The sequence below is a fragment of the Homalodisca vitripennis genome, chromosome 2 (assembly GCF_021130785.1).
Source record: "Homalodisca vitripennis isolate AUS2020 chromosome 2, UT_GWSS_2.1, whole genome shotgun sequence".
In the NCBI taxonomy this organism is placed as follows: domain Eukaryota; kingdom Metazoa; phylum Arthropoda; class Insecta; order Hemiptera; family Cicadellidae; genus Homalodisca; species Homalodisca vitripennis.
Genome location: NC_060208.1, coordinates 70,005,437 through 70,024,180, shown reverse-complemented (window position 1 = coordinate 70,024,180; position 18,744 = coordinate 70,005,437). Strand labels below are relative to the sequence as shown.

Below are 18,744 nucleotides of genomic sequence, written 5' to 3'. Positions count from 1 at the left end.
TCTTTATCAAAATTGTGTCAAAATGGTTTTTAAGGTGTAGTAATTCTTATAGGCTCTAGACTGCCGTAACAAGCGGTTCCGTCGTCTATTACGATCCTGAGAGTAAGTTAATCTGGCTTGAAAGGTTGTCTATTATAATTAGAGTTTTTGTTTTATAATTAATATTTCGAATAATGATTATTCCTGTAGCCTCTAGACTGCTGTTATAATAGGTTACGTCACCCATTAAAATCCTACAGTACTAAACCACACAGTTTTACAGATTTTTATTTGGGTGCCCTTTGATTCTGATTTCAAATGACCATATCCATAGTAGATATTTATCTTATATACCTTTATATACCTATTCGGCCGTACCGCTTTGGACATATCCACCCTTTCCGACCTTGCTTCTTGAAAATTCCTATTCTTCACAATTCGACACTCGGGTTGGCTAAAATGATCACGAGAAGCAGTTTTTATACCGGGTGTCTTAAAAGACCTCCCTATTGATGGCCCTTATGGATACAGATGAAGTGATTTACTTTTGTGCATGTTTATATGATCAACTGAGAAGTTTTTGGTTGTACTTTTTTATCTCCCAAAAATGGAACCACTAGCAAGTGACTCATCATTTTAAAGGCATTATAAAAAGAAGAATAGAAAAAACTAGAGGCCTAGAATGTTACTTTTATGAAATTTGGTGGCTAATTAAAGTTTGAATTGTTTTATAAATCCTCATTAACTGTGAATAATTTTGTAATGAAATAAAATGGTAAAAATCTTGCAACCTCGCCTCAATTTCACTTAAGTGAGATGTTCGAAATGCCTTGACAAAAATAAAGCTTGGATTCAAAATCGTGCCTCACATTATGTAAGATTTCAGGTATTGAGGTGGCACATGTCTTCGATCCTTATCTTTAACTGCCCTTTTTGGGGCAGGAGGGAAGTGTCAATACTTATCATACATAAAAACTCCTCAGTTAGTTATATAAACATGCATCACAGTAATTCAAATCTGTATTCAGAAGAAAGTTATTAGGAGGGGAGGGGGGCCTTTTAAGGCAAACTGTGTGCAGTCCCAGCTGAATTCCTCACAAGTTAGTACAAGTCGATGTTTCTATATTCGTAGTTCTGATTTAACCAGTGTTACGTAGAATACTATTTATTATATTTTTAACTGTGTTTGTAAGTTTACTGTATTGTACTTTGTACAATTACTTAACTTAAAGAATGGAGCGAAACGGAAACGAGTTTTAGTGTCTATAAAACGAACAGTAATGACTATAAATAACATTAGGCTCATTTTGATAATTTATCAATTACGTTTTGTATAATGGTGGTTTTATCCGAACAAGCTTCGGTCCTGAGAGCTTTATTCTGTGGATAAAAATGACACGATTTTCAGAAGACCTTGATCCTCAATATCGGAGGAAATGCACAGTAACTTAAGATACTTGGTTCTACGTGCGTACAATAGAAATGGACTTGATTGGGGATCTCCCCAATACTAATACTAGAAGTATAGAACGCAGGTGGTTCCAGTGGTAAAAGTTAGACGTGTTTCATACAGGTACAAAGAAATTTGTTTCTGCAGGCTTGAATACAATATTCCAAAATATTTCAATCTTAGATGCCTATAAATTATCACATTATGAGCTAAAAAATTAACAAAATTGACTCAATTGCACATAGGTTTCACCAGTTTAAAGTTTATTATCAAGGTCTTATTTGGGTTTTTAGTTTTAAGGTACCACGATGTACCTAGAACAAAACCTTAGATGTGAGTGTACACGGGAGTGGTGTTTAATGTCTAATACTTGTTTATGCTTTTACTTCTATCACAAGCATCTGATGTTAACATTGTCTTTAGCAAAACAAGCTGGTCTGACCGTATAAACACAACATGTTATTCCGCTTCACACGTTCCAACTCAGCATAAGAAATATATGTACGAGGTCCAACAATAAATTAATAAGACTGATTTTCTTTGCAAGATCTGGCAACTCTGAAGGCTTCCATAGGCACAATATCTTTAACCTTGATCTATAAACTGCTTCTAGACCAAGCGGGCATCTCTACGCAACTGCTCAGTTGTGAGTTGTGCTGTAATAAGTTTAGACGTGTTTGTGTCTCTCGTCTCGGAAATTGAACCACATAATATTGCGCAACGGTATGCCATTTCTTTTTGTGTTAAATTGGGTGAAAACATAACGGCAACTTACGGTAAGCTTCAGAGGGCTTTTGGAGAGGAGTTTATGTCAAGAACTCAAGTTTTTTGTTGGCGTAAAATGTTTCGTGAAGGCAGAACGAATGTTGAAAATGAAGACCGCTGTGAACGACCATCGACTTTACGGACGGATGTCAACTTGACCAGGGTGCGTGAACTCGTGCTAATCTGATCTAAGATTATCCGTGAAAAGGATTGCAGAAGAACTGAACATCGATCGATAAACTGTTCGTCTAGTAATAACTGAAGATGTTGGTATGAGAAAGATTTGTTCAAAGAGATCCAAAAAAATCTCAAACCACAACAGCGTGAAACATGGAAAAATGTGGCAGCCGATCCGTTAGAGCAATCGGAAATCAATCCATAATTGTTGAACAGTGTTATCATTAGTGATGAAATTGGTTGAACAAAACGTCAAAGTTTACAAATGGTGCTCGCATGTCAAAGTCAAAAGTGAAATGCATGCTTGTGTGATTCTTTGATTCCAAGGGAATTGTTAAAAAAGAATGGGTACTTCCTGGACAAAAAGTTAACCAAAATTACTACAAAGAAATATTAAAAAGACATTGTAAAAGAGTCTTTCCTTGCCAGTGCTAACATTGCTGATAATTGGATTCTGCATCACGATAATGCCCCATTCCATCAGTACAGCAAGTTTTAATCTCAAAACAAATTTCAGTACTACCACAGCCACCTTATTCACCAGATATCGCTCCGTGCGACTTTTTTCTATTTCTAGGAGTCAAAATGGCAGTCAAGGGACCCCATATGTATATATATATATATATATATATACATATATATATATATATATATATATATATATATATATATGCAAATAATTACTTATGTAAGTACTTCTGCAAATAATTAGCGGAAGTCGTTAGGCGCGAATCGTCTAACTTCACAAAACCTGTTACGGGAAGAAGGGGCGGACTTGTAGTTTAAAAGTTAATGCAATATATTTTGATAATATCTTAGTCACAAAGTAACTTTAAATATAGTTACTACTCATTCACATGTTCGAATTAAAATCATACATTGAATTCAAAATCAATCATTTTGAAAACATAGTTAATGGTTTTCTATTATTTCACAAAAGAAAACTCACAATTATCCAATAATTTGTTGGATAATTGTGAGTTTTCTTTTGTGAAATAATAGAAAATTTATATTCCAATAAGAAGAGCTCCTCCTCCTTCATAGTTAATGGTATTTTCTGTATTTTGAAAAGTATGTCGAGTGGTAAAGTATGTACTATGTATATGTAATTCTGTAAATATAAAATATAAAGTTTGCATTAGTTTACTGAACAAAACTAAATGGTAATTTACTTGACAAAGCTAAATTTGTTCACATTAAATTGTGATAAAAAGTTGTATAATCTCTCAATTAAGATAAATATAAAGCTTATAGGTCTATGTAATATATAACATAGCACGCTCTAAATTGTATATATATATATATATATATATATATATATATATATATATATATATATAGGTACAGTTCGTATTAAAGATGTTGTTAACAGTAAAAATTCAAGACAGCTCTGAAACACTTACGTAATTGGAAGTCCAAACACATAGGTTTCTAACTTATGTCTTTAAGATATTTTTGCAAGGTAAAAATAAACTTATGAGTTTACATTTTACACTAATATATTAGTATAAATTTAGATTACAATTTGCATGTTCTGCTTTAAGCAAGCATTTTAATAGCTTATGAATGAAAAACGTATGTCTAGGTGACATTGGACTTACTTATATGATAGGTTGTCTTAGTGTAGCGTTTGGAATTTGACGCTGTCTCAGACTTGACTCCTAGAATCTGGAGATCCAAAAAAGTCGGACGAACAAGCTCAAAGGCCGAATCTCAGGTTCCAGACGCTGCACTAAGATGAAGGCAAACTTGAGCTAAACTCAATAATCACATTGAATCAGCCTTTCCTGTCACAGCTATGTTATAGATGTCTTTATAGTCCGGTAAAATAAGGATGCAACCTCGGAATGAAAGATGATAAGCTAAAAATTTGCATACGTCTTTATTTTGATGGTATAAAACCTTACCTCAAAAGTCTCATATAATCACGTGTACGCGCCTTAAGATATTTAAGGTCAAAGGTCACGAAAATCATCGTAATAAAGGTGGTTAGAGAAATTGTAGAACGGAAAATTCTCTAACAACCTTCAAAGTTATTTAGCGTAAGGGAAACGAGATATTTGCAAAAAACTGATTTTCGTAACCTTCGACCTTAAATATCTTAAGTCGCGTACACGTGATTATATGAGACTTTTGAGGTAAGTTTTATACCATCAAAATAAAGACGTATGCAAATTTTTAGCTTATTATCTTTCATTCAGAGGTTGCATCCTTATTTTGCTTTATTTTACTGAGTTATTAGAACATGTATAATTATGATGAAATCTTACGTGCGGTATTTCTTTACAATCAGCTTTAATTAATAAATTATAACAAGTAATAAAAATGAATACAGTAGTTTAATCATTAACATTATAACGCCTGTCTCCCAATTGTGAAGATGGTTTGCGTAAAGAGCAAAACTGCTGTTTAATATTAGACGTAGTTTGTTAGTGTTTACTGAAACTAAAATAAGATAATATTATAATGTAGGTTGGTTAAATAAGAGAAGACACTTTCCGTTGCAAGATAAACAATACTTTATTTGTAAAAAATCAACGACTCACAAATAAAATACATTTAGGAAATACTTACTAAAGATTTACATAGTAAAATATACAACAAGCATGACATATCAAACTCGTTAAATATTATTCTTGTAACATTGTGGAAATGTGCTTGGTATGGTGTTCTATAAAGACTATCACATTTTTACAAAAACACAAAATAAAAGTGTGTGCATAAAACACAAAACTAAAAGAAAATTTTCCGTATCCAAACTCGTTAGCCTTAGACTTAGCCGGTGTTGTACAAATGAGTAGAGAAACCCAGAACAAGTACTAGAATCCATATATGACTTAAAATATATTATTTTGGTTATATTTTCTTATAATATTTTCTGCACATTACTTTGTTCCCTAATAAACATATGTTAGCTTTTGTTCATATTAAATCCTTAGACAACTTTAAATTATGGCCCATCCGTATATAATTACACATACACACGAATATTCATAAATACAAATAATACGTGCTAAAATCTAGTAAAACTGTTATTATTTTAACAAAAAAATTTCAACTATTTTATTTTAATGAAAATTCGAGTAATAAATCACTGTCTGTAATTTTGTAATTTTCTTAAAAAGTTATTACTTTTTTCTTTTGTGAATACTTATAACAATATTATGAAGTCTGCCATAATTTGTAAGCTATTGCTGAGTTTTCCTGCTACATTAAAAAAATCATATGATCAACGTTAGCCGTATTTCAATTCACGTCAAATGAGGGTTGGTTCAAAGATTGGAACGAGAAAATAAATTAAGTAACATTTTAAAATTTTTGGGAGAAGTATAAAATTTATATGACAGTGAAAAACGGCGGATATTGTAGCTTTTGTATATTGAATTCTAGCCACTTAATACATGGAGATTTATAAAAAATACAGTAACAAATATAAATAGGATATGTAACGTTAAAAAGGGGTTTTCAGAAGTGGAGCCTTAGATTCCCCCAAACCCTCTCGAATAATTCTAGCTCTATATTTTAGAACTTTTCTTTTTAATTCAATTTTGGGATAAACCTTATGTTGTGCGATATTATAAGGCATATTTAGTAAGCAATTAACTATCAAATACAGGACATAATCTTTAAGTTTTGTCAAAATTGTATATTTACTATTCACAGTACTTTTATTAAAACCCTCAAAAGATATGTTACCTGACCTATACTTTTACTTGAAATTTTCCACGGACTTCTTGTGGGACGTTACTGTAAGGAAATGAGAAGTCGCTGATGGTACATACAAGGAATTGATTTTGAGTTTCACTTTTAATATTATCAATCCATAAGCCACATGGTATTTTTTTGACACTTTGTGGGCCATATACAGAGAAGAAGAGCGCAACTCTTATTAAAGTTGCGCTCTCCATTGTACAGTTACAGTGTATGCTGTTGGAAACAGGCATTAAAGAGTCATAAACCGTCATTTTCTACGCCTGCATTGATAGTATATATCATTGTAATATGTTTTGGTGGGAAGAGAGGTCACATTATTACTCATAAAATCTTTTAAGCTTCAAAAGAAGGAACTATTTACTACGATTTATTTCTAATACCATATTCTAACTTACAAAAACCTTTATCGGAAATACTTTAAACTATGTTATTACACTTTATTTACGTGTTGAAACATTTACAATAGATCATAAATTGTATATTTTATTTCACATGGAATAAAACATACAAAGACGACCATTTTTACAGTTTGAAATCAAACTCCAGATTACTTAACCAATTGTTTTAAGAGGTAATATATATCAGTAAAGATTGTTTTGAAAACACTTATAGACTGATTTTGTAATATTTTACTGGAGACGTGTGTGTTTCTTTCAGCATTCATTATCGGTAGTTCCGTAGCTCAAAAACCAAGAAACCTACTTTCAAGTGGGTTTAGCATCGTCAGTAAACCCGACAACCCACATTTCACATGCTCATGACTGACAGGTTTTTTAGAATTTCCAAATTTAATGAAAAGTATCACTTCATAATGTTATGTGGTCTTAAGGTAGATATTCTACCCAACAGGAATGCGTTAATTACTAAAAATAACTGTCATACTAATACTTAGTAATGATTGATATGAAATGTTTATAAGTAAAAATTTGTATTTACATATAATATTGAATTATGTGTACTTAAATTTACACACACACACACACACACACACACACATATATATATATATATATATATATATATATATATCATATTATTATTATACATATATAAATTATTTCATAATCCCAAACTTTTGAAAATTGAATGTTAACTTCAAAAAAATGCCTCTAATTAATAATGGAAGACTTTATATTCACTATTCATTTCCCTCATCAATCAATTCTAAATATAACAAATTAACACTAAACCGACTTAACGTTACAGCGCGTAATTTAGAGCATAATACAGGAGCAAGAAATATGTGAATATGAGATATGGATGGGCCTAGTAACGCACTCAGTAGTACTTGTCCTGTCGGTGGGGGGCGAGTGCCTCGGTTCGTTCACTCGGCCGGAGTGGTTGCTGTAGCCTCAGTTGTAGTGGTCGAGGCCGTCTCTGGCGGCGGCGCTTGTTCGTTGATGGCCAGCCATGGCACGCGCTTGGCCAGTTCCACTCTGTCATGAATCATAAGAACTAAATTACCCGTAGAAATTATTAACCATACGCAGAAATGTGGAATCATTTCCGATGTGCAATGATATCTTTTGTTTATATTGGACTTATCAACAAATTAACTAGGTGTCCTTATCTCGTTAAATCCAACAAAAACCGGCGATGTCTGTCTACCTGTATGTCCTGACGATATCTCGAAAACAAACTGAGTTATAGACTAAATGTTGCATGATTTTGCATTTTTTACATTGGTCTTATGGGTAACCATGATGGCAACGAGAAAATAGTATCTATATATATAAAAGAAAGTCGTGTTAGTTACACTATTTATAACTCAAGAACAGCTGAACCGATTTGGCTGAAAATTGGTAGGGAGGTAGCTAAGAACTGGGAGGAGGACATAGGATACTTTATCCCGTTCCCGTGGGCAGGATTCCGCCCCACTGGTCTCTAAAAGTTAGGGAAATGCCCGTAAGAAATGCATTGCAGCAAACACATGTTATTAAGTGAAAAAGCCTGTTCAAATTTAATCAGCTGTTCTTTGTAAAAATATATAATGCGACAAAAGATATATGTTTACATCATTTAAAGTTGGTTCTCAGAACTCCGTGCGTACATATTCTCTCGATCTAGAGAACAAAGCAAGCTCAATCATGGCATCGGGGATATAACTAAGTCGATCCAGAAGTGATACACGCGCAAAGCCTAAAATAAAAACCATACGCAATTTCGCTTAACACCTGAAGCTCATAATCTTTAGACTGTAATAATATGTACCTACAATATGCCTATTTTTGTTTCAAAATTACATTGAGCGCCATCATTTATTACATCGTATGTGCGCTAATGAATTCGACTGTTTGACTCCTGTCCACGCTGGGCTAATATAGATCAATTATATACAAAAATCGTAGAATATTGGAGAAAAATTCCAGTTATTTCACAGGTGCATATTGAGACTGTTTTAAAATTTAAATCTTTAACATGAGCTTGGAGTATCTTTCAGTGGCTACCATTTATCTCATAAGGGTAATAACGACGATCAAAAGAAATATGCCTCTTATGTCCCAATTTTTCTGTAGGAAATCGCGTGCAAAGCCGTGGGTAACTGCTAGTAATACATAAATTTAAAATCAAACTGAATAATAAATAGCGTATGAGTTGTAACATGTGATATATTAGCACAGGTAGCTTATTCATACAGGAAAGAAACAATACCAGTTTAGAAAGGCAATGTTAAAAATAGGGCGACTAAATTTGATTTCAGTGCACCCTTGCAGTGTTGTATCTTCCCCCTTCCCTACATAGCCGGAACTTTTATTATTTTAACACTGCTAGAAACCTAACTCATTGCACAACAATGGGAATGTATGATGTGACAAAATCTCTCGAGAAAGGTGCTATGACTTTCATAATGGTGCATTTCCAGCCATTGAATTTGGCTGAGCATTGAAGCTCAATAGGGTGACACAATTTCTCTTTTGTCTGCCTGGAGAATGTAAACATGTCTTTTTTGTATGATTGTCTGTCTGTCTGTCCCATCTCGAGAGTTAAATAAGCCGTCGCTTTAAGGAGCTCTCCTCCTCGTCTTCGGGCAGCTTCTGAGCTGTACACTTGAAATTTTGCGTGCAACCGGAGCAAAGCCTGTTACGCAACACGTTATGTGGTGTACTCTTACCTTTGTTTACATAAATATTATCATTCATGGAACCTTTTCAGTTGACCTCGTATCGGTTGACCGAATTCGGTTAACTGGGGGGGGAGGTTATGGTAGTTTTAGCAGCAATGCCCTTTAAAAATAAATTAAATTCTTTTTTATTGGTTTTTATCATACTAGCGTGAGCGTACCTGTATCTAGGGTGGCTGATGGCATAAACATAAGGGTCGATGCAGGCCACAGCTTTACAGGTGAGGGCAGGAATCATCGTGACTCCTGGAGTCAATAGGGCCCTGTTCAGACAGAACTACGTTACCGTCTGTAGCTCACAGAACATAATCAACACATATTCAAACATTTAATATAGATTAAACCAGCCTTATGGTTTAGACTTACTGGTTACCAAATGCTCCGATAAGAGCGAGAACCGCGTAAGGAGTCCAGGAAGCAACGAATAGGAAACATATGGTTATAGCAGCCTTGGCGATCCTGATCTCTGCAGACTGGTTCTGTTGGTTTTGGTTGCTGCGGAGCGACTCCACGTTCATTTTCTTCGCCTGAAAACAATTAATAATTCATTATAATATTAAAGCTATAATATCATGTACTTCTTCGAACTAATATGAAATATTTTCTGTTAGAATGCTAGAATATTAAATAGGAGGGGTTGTTAACTGTGTTACATCCGTCAAGTACACCCGAAAAGCTTTATAAGCTACCTGGGGATAATTGAACCTATAGCTAGCTATCATGAGCAAGATTGAATTCTATGTTTACAAATTTCCGGTGATCATTAAATTCTCATGAAAAATATTTTAAATTAAAGAATAAAAACCTTTAACTAATATTATTTATTCTATTTCACAATTTATGGATGGTAAAGTTACACACACACACACACACACACACACACACACACACACACACACACACACACACACACACACACACACACACACACACACACACACACACACACACACACACACACACACACACACACACACACACACACACACACACACACACACACACACACACACACACACACACAATATATCCAGAATGAAAACGAAGGTGAAGTCTAGCATTGGATTCTGAATACATTTAGCTGGGAATCATCATTGAGATCATGGTTGTTAACGGTGGTGAGTGTTGTAACATGAAGTGGAACTGTACGCAACTATGCTGCGCAATTAGGCTAACACAAGGGCAGAGATGTAGTGGTTGGGATCATTACACCAAGCATTAGAGTATTATACCCTGGAGGGTAGCCTGAATATTTCTTATGAAGGTGACAGTTTTGATAGGGACAATGGATGAAAAAGGGGAGGATCTCAAGTTCTCAACCAAGCAACTTGGGGCTTCTTAAACCTCTCAAATTTGGTGTCAGCAGTCCGATCCTTAAACGAAGAAGGTAGGATCAGCTGAGTCTTTATATTATCTACAACTCTCCTGGATTCCTGCCTTTGCGATGATATCATAATAGGCCTTAACGGCTATGTTGAATTACATCAGGTTCTACTACCTAGTCTTCAAATCCTTATCGCGACAATAAGAACCTATCGGAGTAATCAAAGACTGTTGTCGGTCACGATAGGTACTGACCTGCTGCTTGAGGGCTTTCTCGTGGTTGACAACGTGACTGACTATCTGCGAGTAGAAGAAGACGATCATTGTCATCGGTAACACGTAGCAGACGAAGAACAAGACCAGCACGAAGAATTGATTCTCGGGCGTTCTTGTTAGGTAGTCGAAAGAACAGGCAGTCAGGTAGCCCTCTAAAAGTAATAGTTCAGCTTAATGACTAAATGTGTAGATAACCTTCAGGCTGGCAATGCATCCAAAGGTGAATATTAAAACAAAAATGTATCTCTTCCCCATCCAGGATTACTTGGTGCGGGATTGAATATCCCAAATTGAATAAGGGTTAGAGTGGATTTGGTTCACACTAGATGTTTGAAAAAAATCACTATATTCCCGCTGGAAGCAAAGTGGCTTTTAATAAATTTGTTTCTATTACTATAACAGTAAAGGCAACGCTGGGTTAAATCATTCTTTTATCGTCCCACGCGTATAAATATTGTGAATCAATAAGAAGAGGGCAAGGCGTTATTACAATCCGTTTCAGTTCTTATTAATGGCAGTCCAGAATAAGGATTCAATACAAGTTGTTGTTTGCCGTTTAAAAATCGATTGTTTATAAATACATTATTTAAACACAAGCTTTGTAATTGAAATAATCATAATATAATATAAAACCTTTGCGAAATCTGTTTCGACTCAGATTTGAATTGTATTGAATTTTGAACCTATGTATTTATATTAAAATAATATTGTAAATTTGTATACTGACATTAAGATTCAATAAAAACTTTAAAAAGTACCTGGAGCGAAACGTCCCCATGTTTGGGAAGCTGGGAAGAACACCCATGGAGTAACATACGTCCAAATCACCAGAATAAAAATGAACGCCTTTCCCTTCGTCATCCTTCCGTCTAAAGGATGGGCAATTGTGCTGTTGAACAAATACTCGTTAAATAACAGCAATCAATATTTTGGATGATAATATATAGTAATTTTTTTTAAGTGTCAGAATAGTGATTAATTTGTATTAATAAGCGATACATGTCTCCTATACTATCCCATAAAGCCTTTTGGAGATTGAAGGCAAGAACAATTTTAGATCTGGGATAATTCGATAAAATATTATCTATAATATGTAATTTCACCAAATTTTGTGAATACTTTCACTCTTACAAAATAATAAAGTAAATGTAAATAAATTATTATTAAAGTATAAATCCTATACAAAAATAAAATTCATCAATCAATTCGGCAAACACAATTGATACTCCATTTTGATTTCAAATCACAGTTGAGTTTGTTTATTCAGATATAATCATTTTATGAAAATTTCATAAGTAGCTACAAAACCTTTTTGAAAACCAAATAAATTGAAGAGGTTTTAACCATTTTTTGTAGAAAGTTAGTATACACATAAGAGGTAACTATGCTATGATTATTAATAATAGAGTACTTCTGTTGTAATGACTGCCATCTTCAATATACAACCATAAAACACATGAAATCGTAATTCTCGTATTTATAGTTGCGGAATTTTTTAACTTACATTCCTTTTCAATGCTTTTGAATTTCTTTCATACCCTTAACACTTTGTAAAATTAATTAGATCCTTACTATACCATAACGAAATACAAAATAAAAATGAAAAGTTAAATAAATAAAAAAACACACATTTTATTCATGAGGGATAATGATTATTATTAAAGGTGTCCTTAGGACTACCGGATGGTCCTTGCTTATCCCACGTAAACTATCTTTATCCGAGATCGATCCAAAATGTTTTGAGGATTTAAGCTCACTGTAGTTTACGGTATAATGGAACATGTAATTATTAGCTCCAAAATAAGAATGTCGTCTAAATCTAAATTCTTATTTATTAACATGAAAATATTGACAACAATAGTAAAAATAATGGAAAATCTAGTTATTCGTTAAGAAAGCAGTACCACTCACTTGTATCTATCGTAGGCGATGACGGCATTTGTAGCAGAAGCTCCAATGCCAGACAGAGAACCCATAATACTAAATATCTGACAACCGAACGGTCCAAGTGCAAACCCGAGATTGAAAGAGTTATAGATGAAGATCGGAGTCTTTAGCATCATCATAAAGTCGCACAAAGCCAGGTTTACCACAAACATGTTGGAAGGCGTCCTCAGGTTCTTGGCCCTATTCAGATAAGAATAACTTAACGTTAATTCAAACTTCATATACTGGAACTAGAGGAAACTGCAATATTTTATTAAAGTAATAAAAGAACTTGCAAAGTTGATGAAAGCTGCAACTTTGCTATTGAAACATATAAAGAATCCTTATTTGATTACAACCCTCCCGACATTAATGTCACTCTTATATATTAATCTCATCTTACGTTCCAGTTAGTAATAGTCAAGTCAGCAAAGAACTACTAGCAAACAGCGAATGGGACAATCAATCCAAAATATTACAGGTTAATATAAATACTTTTTACAAGTAAAATCATTAAGGGATAGATATCTAAATAAACACAGAGCTATACAAACCCACAAAATATCCATATGACTAGTCCGTTGCCAACGAGGGAAAAAATCATGAATATTATATAAAGTAAGCCGAGAACGTAGTGATGCATAGGCTCGACTGCTGGATACTTGAGCCAGTGTTGGGGGATGTGGATGAGATCCTCGGTTGGAACATTCCAGCCGAGTAGTCGGGGAGTTCCAGTACCATGCATCACTCTGTCAAAACATAAAATGAGTAAACCAAGGATGTAGTGGTGTATGTGATCGACACTGGATATTTGAGCCAATGTTGGGGGATGTGGATGAGATCCTCGGTTGGAACATTCCAGCCGAGTAGTCGGGGAGTTCCAGTACCATGCATCACTCTGTCAAAACATAAAATGAGTAAACCAAGGATGTAGTGGTGTATGTGCTCGACACTGGATATTTGAGCCAATGTTGGGGGATTTGGATGAGATCCTCGGTTGGAACATTCCAGCCGAGTAGTCGGGGAGTTCCAGTACCATGCATCACTCTGTCAAAACATAAAATGAGTAAACCAAGGATTTAGTGGTGTATGTGCTCGACACTGGATATCTGAGGCAATGTTAGGGGACGTGGATGAAATCCTCAGTTGAACACTTCCATGAAGTCTTCCAACCAGGGAGTCCAGGTACCAATCGATATCCTGCTACAACATAACATAAATAAGTAAATGCAGTCTTGTATATGAACTAAAAAAGGATGATTATATACAATCCTCGGTGAGAAAATTCCCATAGTTGAGAAGTAAGCCTGCAGCTGTCATAGATAAAATCTTATGGAGATGAGCCATTTCTGAGGTCTGGTTGGTTGGTGTTAAAGTTTGGATGGTAACTAGAATTTAGCGTGGCGCTTCTAGAAACTGAATAGTTCTAGAGGCAAAGAGTTGCCAGAGACCTGGAGTTCAAAATGTTCAACATATACTAGTGGTAATACACACCGAGTAGTTTTATTTACTGTTGCCTGTGAGATAAGTGGTTTTGTTTAGCAAAACTACTAGTTTCATTATTTTGTAGTATTTTTTTTGGGGTCAAATATATTTTTTACAGAAACGTATTTCTCTTTGTGTATTCTTTTATTTAATGTGTCGTAAGGTAAGAATTGCTATTTTTTGCGTTTTCGCTGGGGGAAAAGAGTAAAAAAACAAGAACTACTCTAATAAAACAGACTTCTTGGAAAATATTAAGGAGAGTGCAAATTAGTTTTCAAACAAAATTATATTACATAATAAACAAACAAATTTATTTTTTATAACTTAACAAACAAAAAATTTGATTTTTGTTTTTTTATTCCTATTTTTCCTACCTTTACTACAAATTAACCATAACATTTTTTCGTAAGCACTGCATGTAAAATTTTGTCTAAGAGAAGTTGGAACATGGTGTAATTACAACCAAAGTTTGATGAATGAAACTGTCTATGATCACAACCAATATTTTCACTAGCCCAAAGGAGTGGTACTTGAAATAAATCCAATGATTAGAGATTTGATGGATCCTCAGCTTATGGAAAAGCGTATGCAAGGGAAAATTCAAAATCCTACTTATAGACCTTGGCGTGTTTGACCAAAAAGAGTATTTTATATGGTATTTGTACTAAACTATTGTGTTTGGCAAATTGTACATTTAATAATTGCCTAATTATCATAGTCAAAATAATGGAATACTGGTTGCCGTAATTTAAAATCTTAAAAAGTTGCGACTGCGGAGAGCTGAAAGCCACTAGTCCTGTAAGAAAGAAAAGTTAAGAAGGCTATTACACTTGTGTAAAGGAAGATAGAAAATTGAATATCAGGAAGCAAACAATCCAGCATACAGTGCTGGGAATTCTTAATGCAGGCCTATGCTCATCTTGCTGATTACAAGCTTTTTTCACTCGTCACTTTCCGCAAGTTGTGTCTTTTAAACTTTGATGTCATTTATGTCAGATCCTATTATAGCTATTCTAATACGTCTACTGTGTATTTGTGATAGCATACACTAATGTTTAATACAGGAACATTTTTAATTATTCCACTTATCGAGTTTGTAAACAAAGTGTATGTGTGTTTTTTTTTGATTTTACACAAAAATAAAAAGTAAACCTTATTCAAGAGATATTTTAGATAATAAAAAAAGAATTAGGTCATCAGGTATAATAGTTTTCTAGAAAAATTAGATATACTTAAAATTACGAATATATGCATTCGGATTCTCCACATCGACCAAAGCTGTTGGCTAGTTGTCATTTATCAAATAAGTAGAATGATGGAGCCGTTTATTTACATTTTTCGTACAAAAAGGATAAAAAAACTATGCTTTTAGATAATATGAGATGTCACGATTTAAGAGGGATGAATCAATCTATTCCTTAAGTGCCTACAAGACGTGACTGTATCATTCACATTGTCTATAATCTACCATAAAAGCAAGTGTTACCTGGCGAGGGCGTAGGGGATGGGAGGTGTGGTATTGAAGGCCCCACTGAGATGTTCCATGGCTGCCAACGGACAAGTGGAGGCCGGCCATCACTAGAGGGCATTTAAAACTCTGTACTAATCTGATCACGTTAAGCTTGTCAGTCAGTCATCGCTAATCCCCCCGTGCCGTAACGTAGCTTTCCCGTCAATCTGACATAATAATAGTTATCCTTGTAAACTGTTACATCCTAATCGTTAACGACAGTCGCATTTACTGCATTATGCCCCTGGATGCAAACTTGAACTTGATATCTATAAACCGCCGTGTGGATGGCGCGAGAAGTTTGATTATCAATTAGTTTATTGGCAACTAATAACATTTGTTGATAACTGGCTCGGAGGCTAAATAAAATTGTATGTATCTCAGTTTTCTTGGTCACTGGGTCATTAATTAATCAATCTGGATATGTCGACTATGGTTGGTGACAATACTGCATCAGTATTATTTTTTAAAATTATTGTTACGTGCCTCCAGAAATACAAATTTAAAGTTGGAAAAGAAGATATACGTAGGGTGGAAGTGAGTGGTAGGGAGAGCACTGGTATGTATACTGACCCCTTTCATTTCACCCAGTTGCCACACTTGGAACAGAAAGTCGACTATTTCATTGATTAAGTGGAAGATATATTCCGGTGATTGTATAGGTATATATAGGATTGAGGAGCCTACTTCGGCTGAAAATGTCAACACCATTTTGGTGTCAGTTAAATATAGATTAGGAAACATAAATACTCGTATTACCATTTCATCCGAAGTCCAAAATATTCGGGGTAACTTTTCTTACATTTCGCTTCATCAAAACCTTCCTCGGGCTTTAACGAATATATTGAAAAAAGGATAAGTAGAATTAATCCAGCAATTCTCTAGATTAGCACTTAACAACACATTAAGCCATTCATTTTTTATGAGATACTAGCTGTTTCCCGCCACTTCGCGCGATTTCCGTAAGGTTTACCCGTGTTGGTGCACTTCTGGTTCAAGTGAATTATATTTTCAACGCCGATGTAGAGTTACCTTTGTTGCCATGATCAAGGATATTTGTGTATATTTATAGCCATTGCAAACGTACATGTACCTTATTATAAAATGGCCTAACACTCAAGCTTTACGTTCATCAAGAAATGTATCTTAAAGACAGATAAATTTATGCATCATAACTTAGCGCCATCAAATGGTGTTTGGCTATTTAATATTCATAACTGTCTTTTAATTGCCGTTTACAGTGTGCAGGCGCTTTGAAAACTTTTAACGTTTGCAGTGCCGCCTGGTGGCGAGTTACATCAATGGGCATAACATATAAATCTTCTCCGTGGAAAAATACACATATATACAAATTTCATAATGATCAGTCAAATATTTTACGATTCTATAAAGGACATGCAGACTTACATTTATATATGCGTGCGTGTGTGTTTGTTGTCTACTATTATGAAATTTATCCTGAGTTTTGCAGACGCCTAGGAACTTCGAATAGTTCTTGCCAAATGACTTCTTTAATTAATATGTTAGACTGAGAGTACAGTTATGGTGTGAAAACTACATATATTTCAAACCTCGTAACACTAGTAATATAGTACAAATCAAACGCAAGCAGAACACTGCTGGAGAAAGTTACGTTTTCCGACATCAAATGCTCTACCAGTTCAGTTCCGTTTGGAATCTGGAATCCGTCTGCAGATATCCTAAAAAGAGGCTCAATACGATCTGTTGCATCGTTTCGACATCAGAGACGCCTAGACTACAAAATCAGATGTAATGTAGATGAAAAGGTGTTCTGATTGTCTCATCAGGTACAGAATTGGGGACATTACGATGTTTTAGACACGATCCAAAGATGTTTCGTTGCTAAGTAGTAATAATATTGCTTTAAAACTCACCGGAATATATTTTGTATTGATTCATCTGCCGATACTTGAATCAATTGATACTTTTATTCAGATATGCGTGGGGATAATATCTGGCCAACCTTCGTATTTTGTATAATAATAGAATTAAATTCATACTATAGCTAAGGGTTGATAACATGTTGAAGCTAATTACCAAACATAAACGCTGTAGGTCTCCAAATATTATTTTTTGTAGGACCTCTCATTGAAAACACATTTTCGAATAGCATTGATATGTATGATACTCAAACGCAATCATCCTGCTTCTAGTCTGGGTTTACCAACCAGACATTTTAGTCATAATGTCCGGGTATTTTCATTGGATTAAATTCCAGTATTGGATTAGATGTGTTAATTGAAGTGATTGAAGTTGCTATTCTCGTTTGTCAGTCTCCTTGATCTTCCCAAATATTAAACGGAAATGTACCAAACGGATGTAAATTACTTGGACAGTTTCTCATCAATACCGTACCTCAGTGTCATTTACTTACTTTATTTCTTATTTATAAGATTTTAAGAAAGCTGTGGGTGGCTTAAATTTACCGAGTGTCTTCTTATGAGTGCCAGTTCTTCAGAACTAGATAGGCAGCGAGTGATTGAACGCTCTCCCTGGAACAACTAAGACTAAGAAGGACCGTATTCATACTCATATTCTCAAAGGCAGCTATATGAACAAGTTATAACCATCAAAGCTACAGGGGTTAAGTTGTAACTTCTTTTATGATCACACACTGTGGTGTGATCTACCTTGCACATTGGACATTCACTGTATTGCAGAAAGATTAAGAATAATAAACACCAGAATCACAGAAGTGATGATTCATAATCGAATACAATCAGTATGGCAAAGGAATCCACCGCATGTACATTTTAGGATGTGATTCCAGCAAGAGTACCAACTCTCTTATGATCGCCAACCATTTCCTTTGTGGTGCTTTGTACCAACCCAATGCTTTCTACAGTGACTTGCCACTAGTCTCGATCTTCAATAACTTAGCAGTTGTTAATGTATCTCTCTATTTTTATGTCTTGGTATAACAAACGTAATAAGACGCACCACATTGTGTCTGGATACTGTATATGGCATGTTACATAGCTATGGTCGTTTCCATAC

General features: G+C 34.6%; 1 protein-coding gene across 1 annotated transcript; it reads right to left on the bottom strand.

Moving 5' to 3' along the window:
* Window positions 1–4,866: 4,866 nt before the first annotated feature.
* On the bottom strand, window positions 4,867–15,766 carry LOC124354122 (opsin, ultraviolet-sensitive-like). Its single transcript, XM_046804351.1, has 8 exons — window positions 15,703–15,766; window positions 13,286–13,480; window positions 12,717–12,932; window positions 11,564–11,694; window positions 10,785–10,957; window positions 9,573–9,733; window positions 9,368–9,469; window positions 4,867–7,521 (listed from the first exon to the last, which is right to left on the bottom strand). The coding sequence occupies exons 1-8, from the start codon at window positions 15,759–15,761 to the stop codon at window positions 7,410–7,412; spliced, it is 1,149 nt and encodes a 382-aa protein (XP_046660307.1). The 5' UTR covers window positions 15,762–15,766; the 3' UTR covers window positions 4,867–7,409.
* Window positions 15,767–18,744: the final 2,978 nt, after the last annotated feature.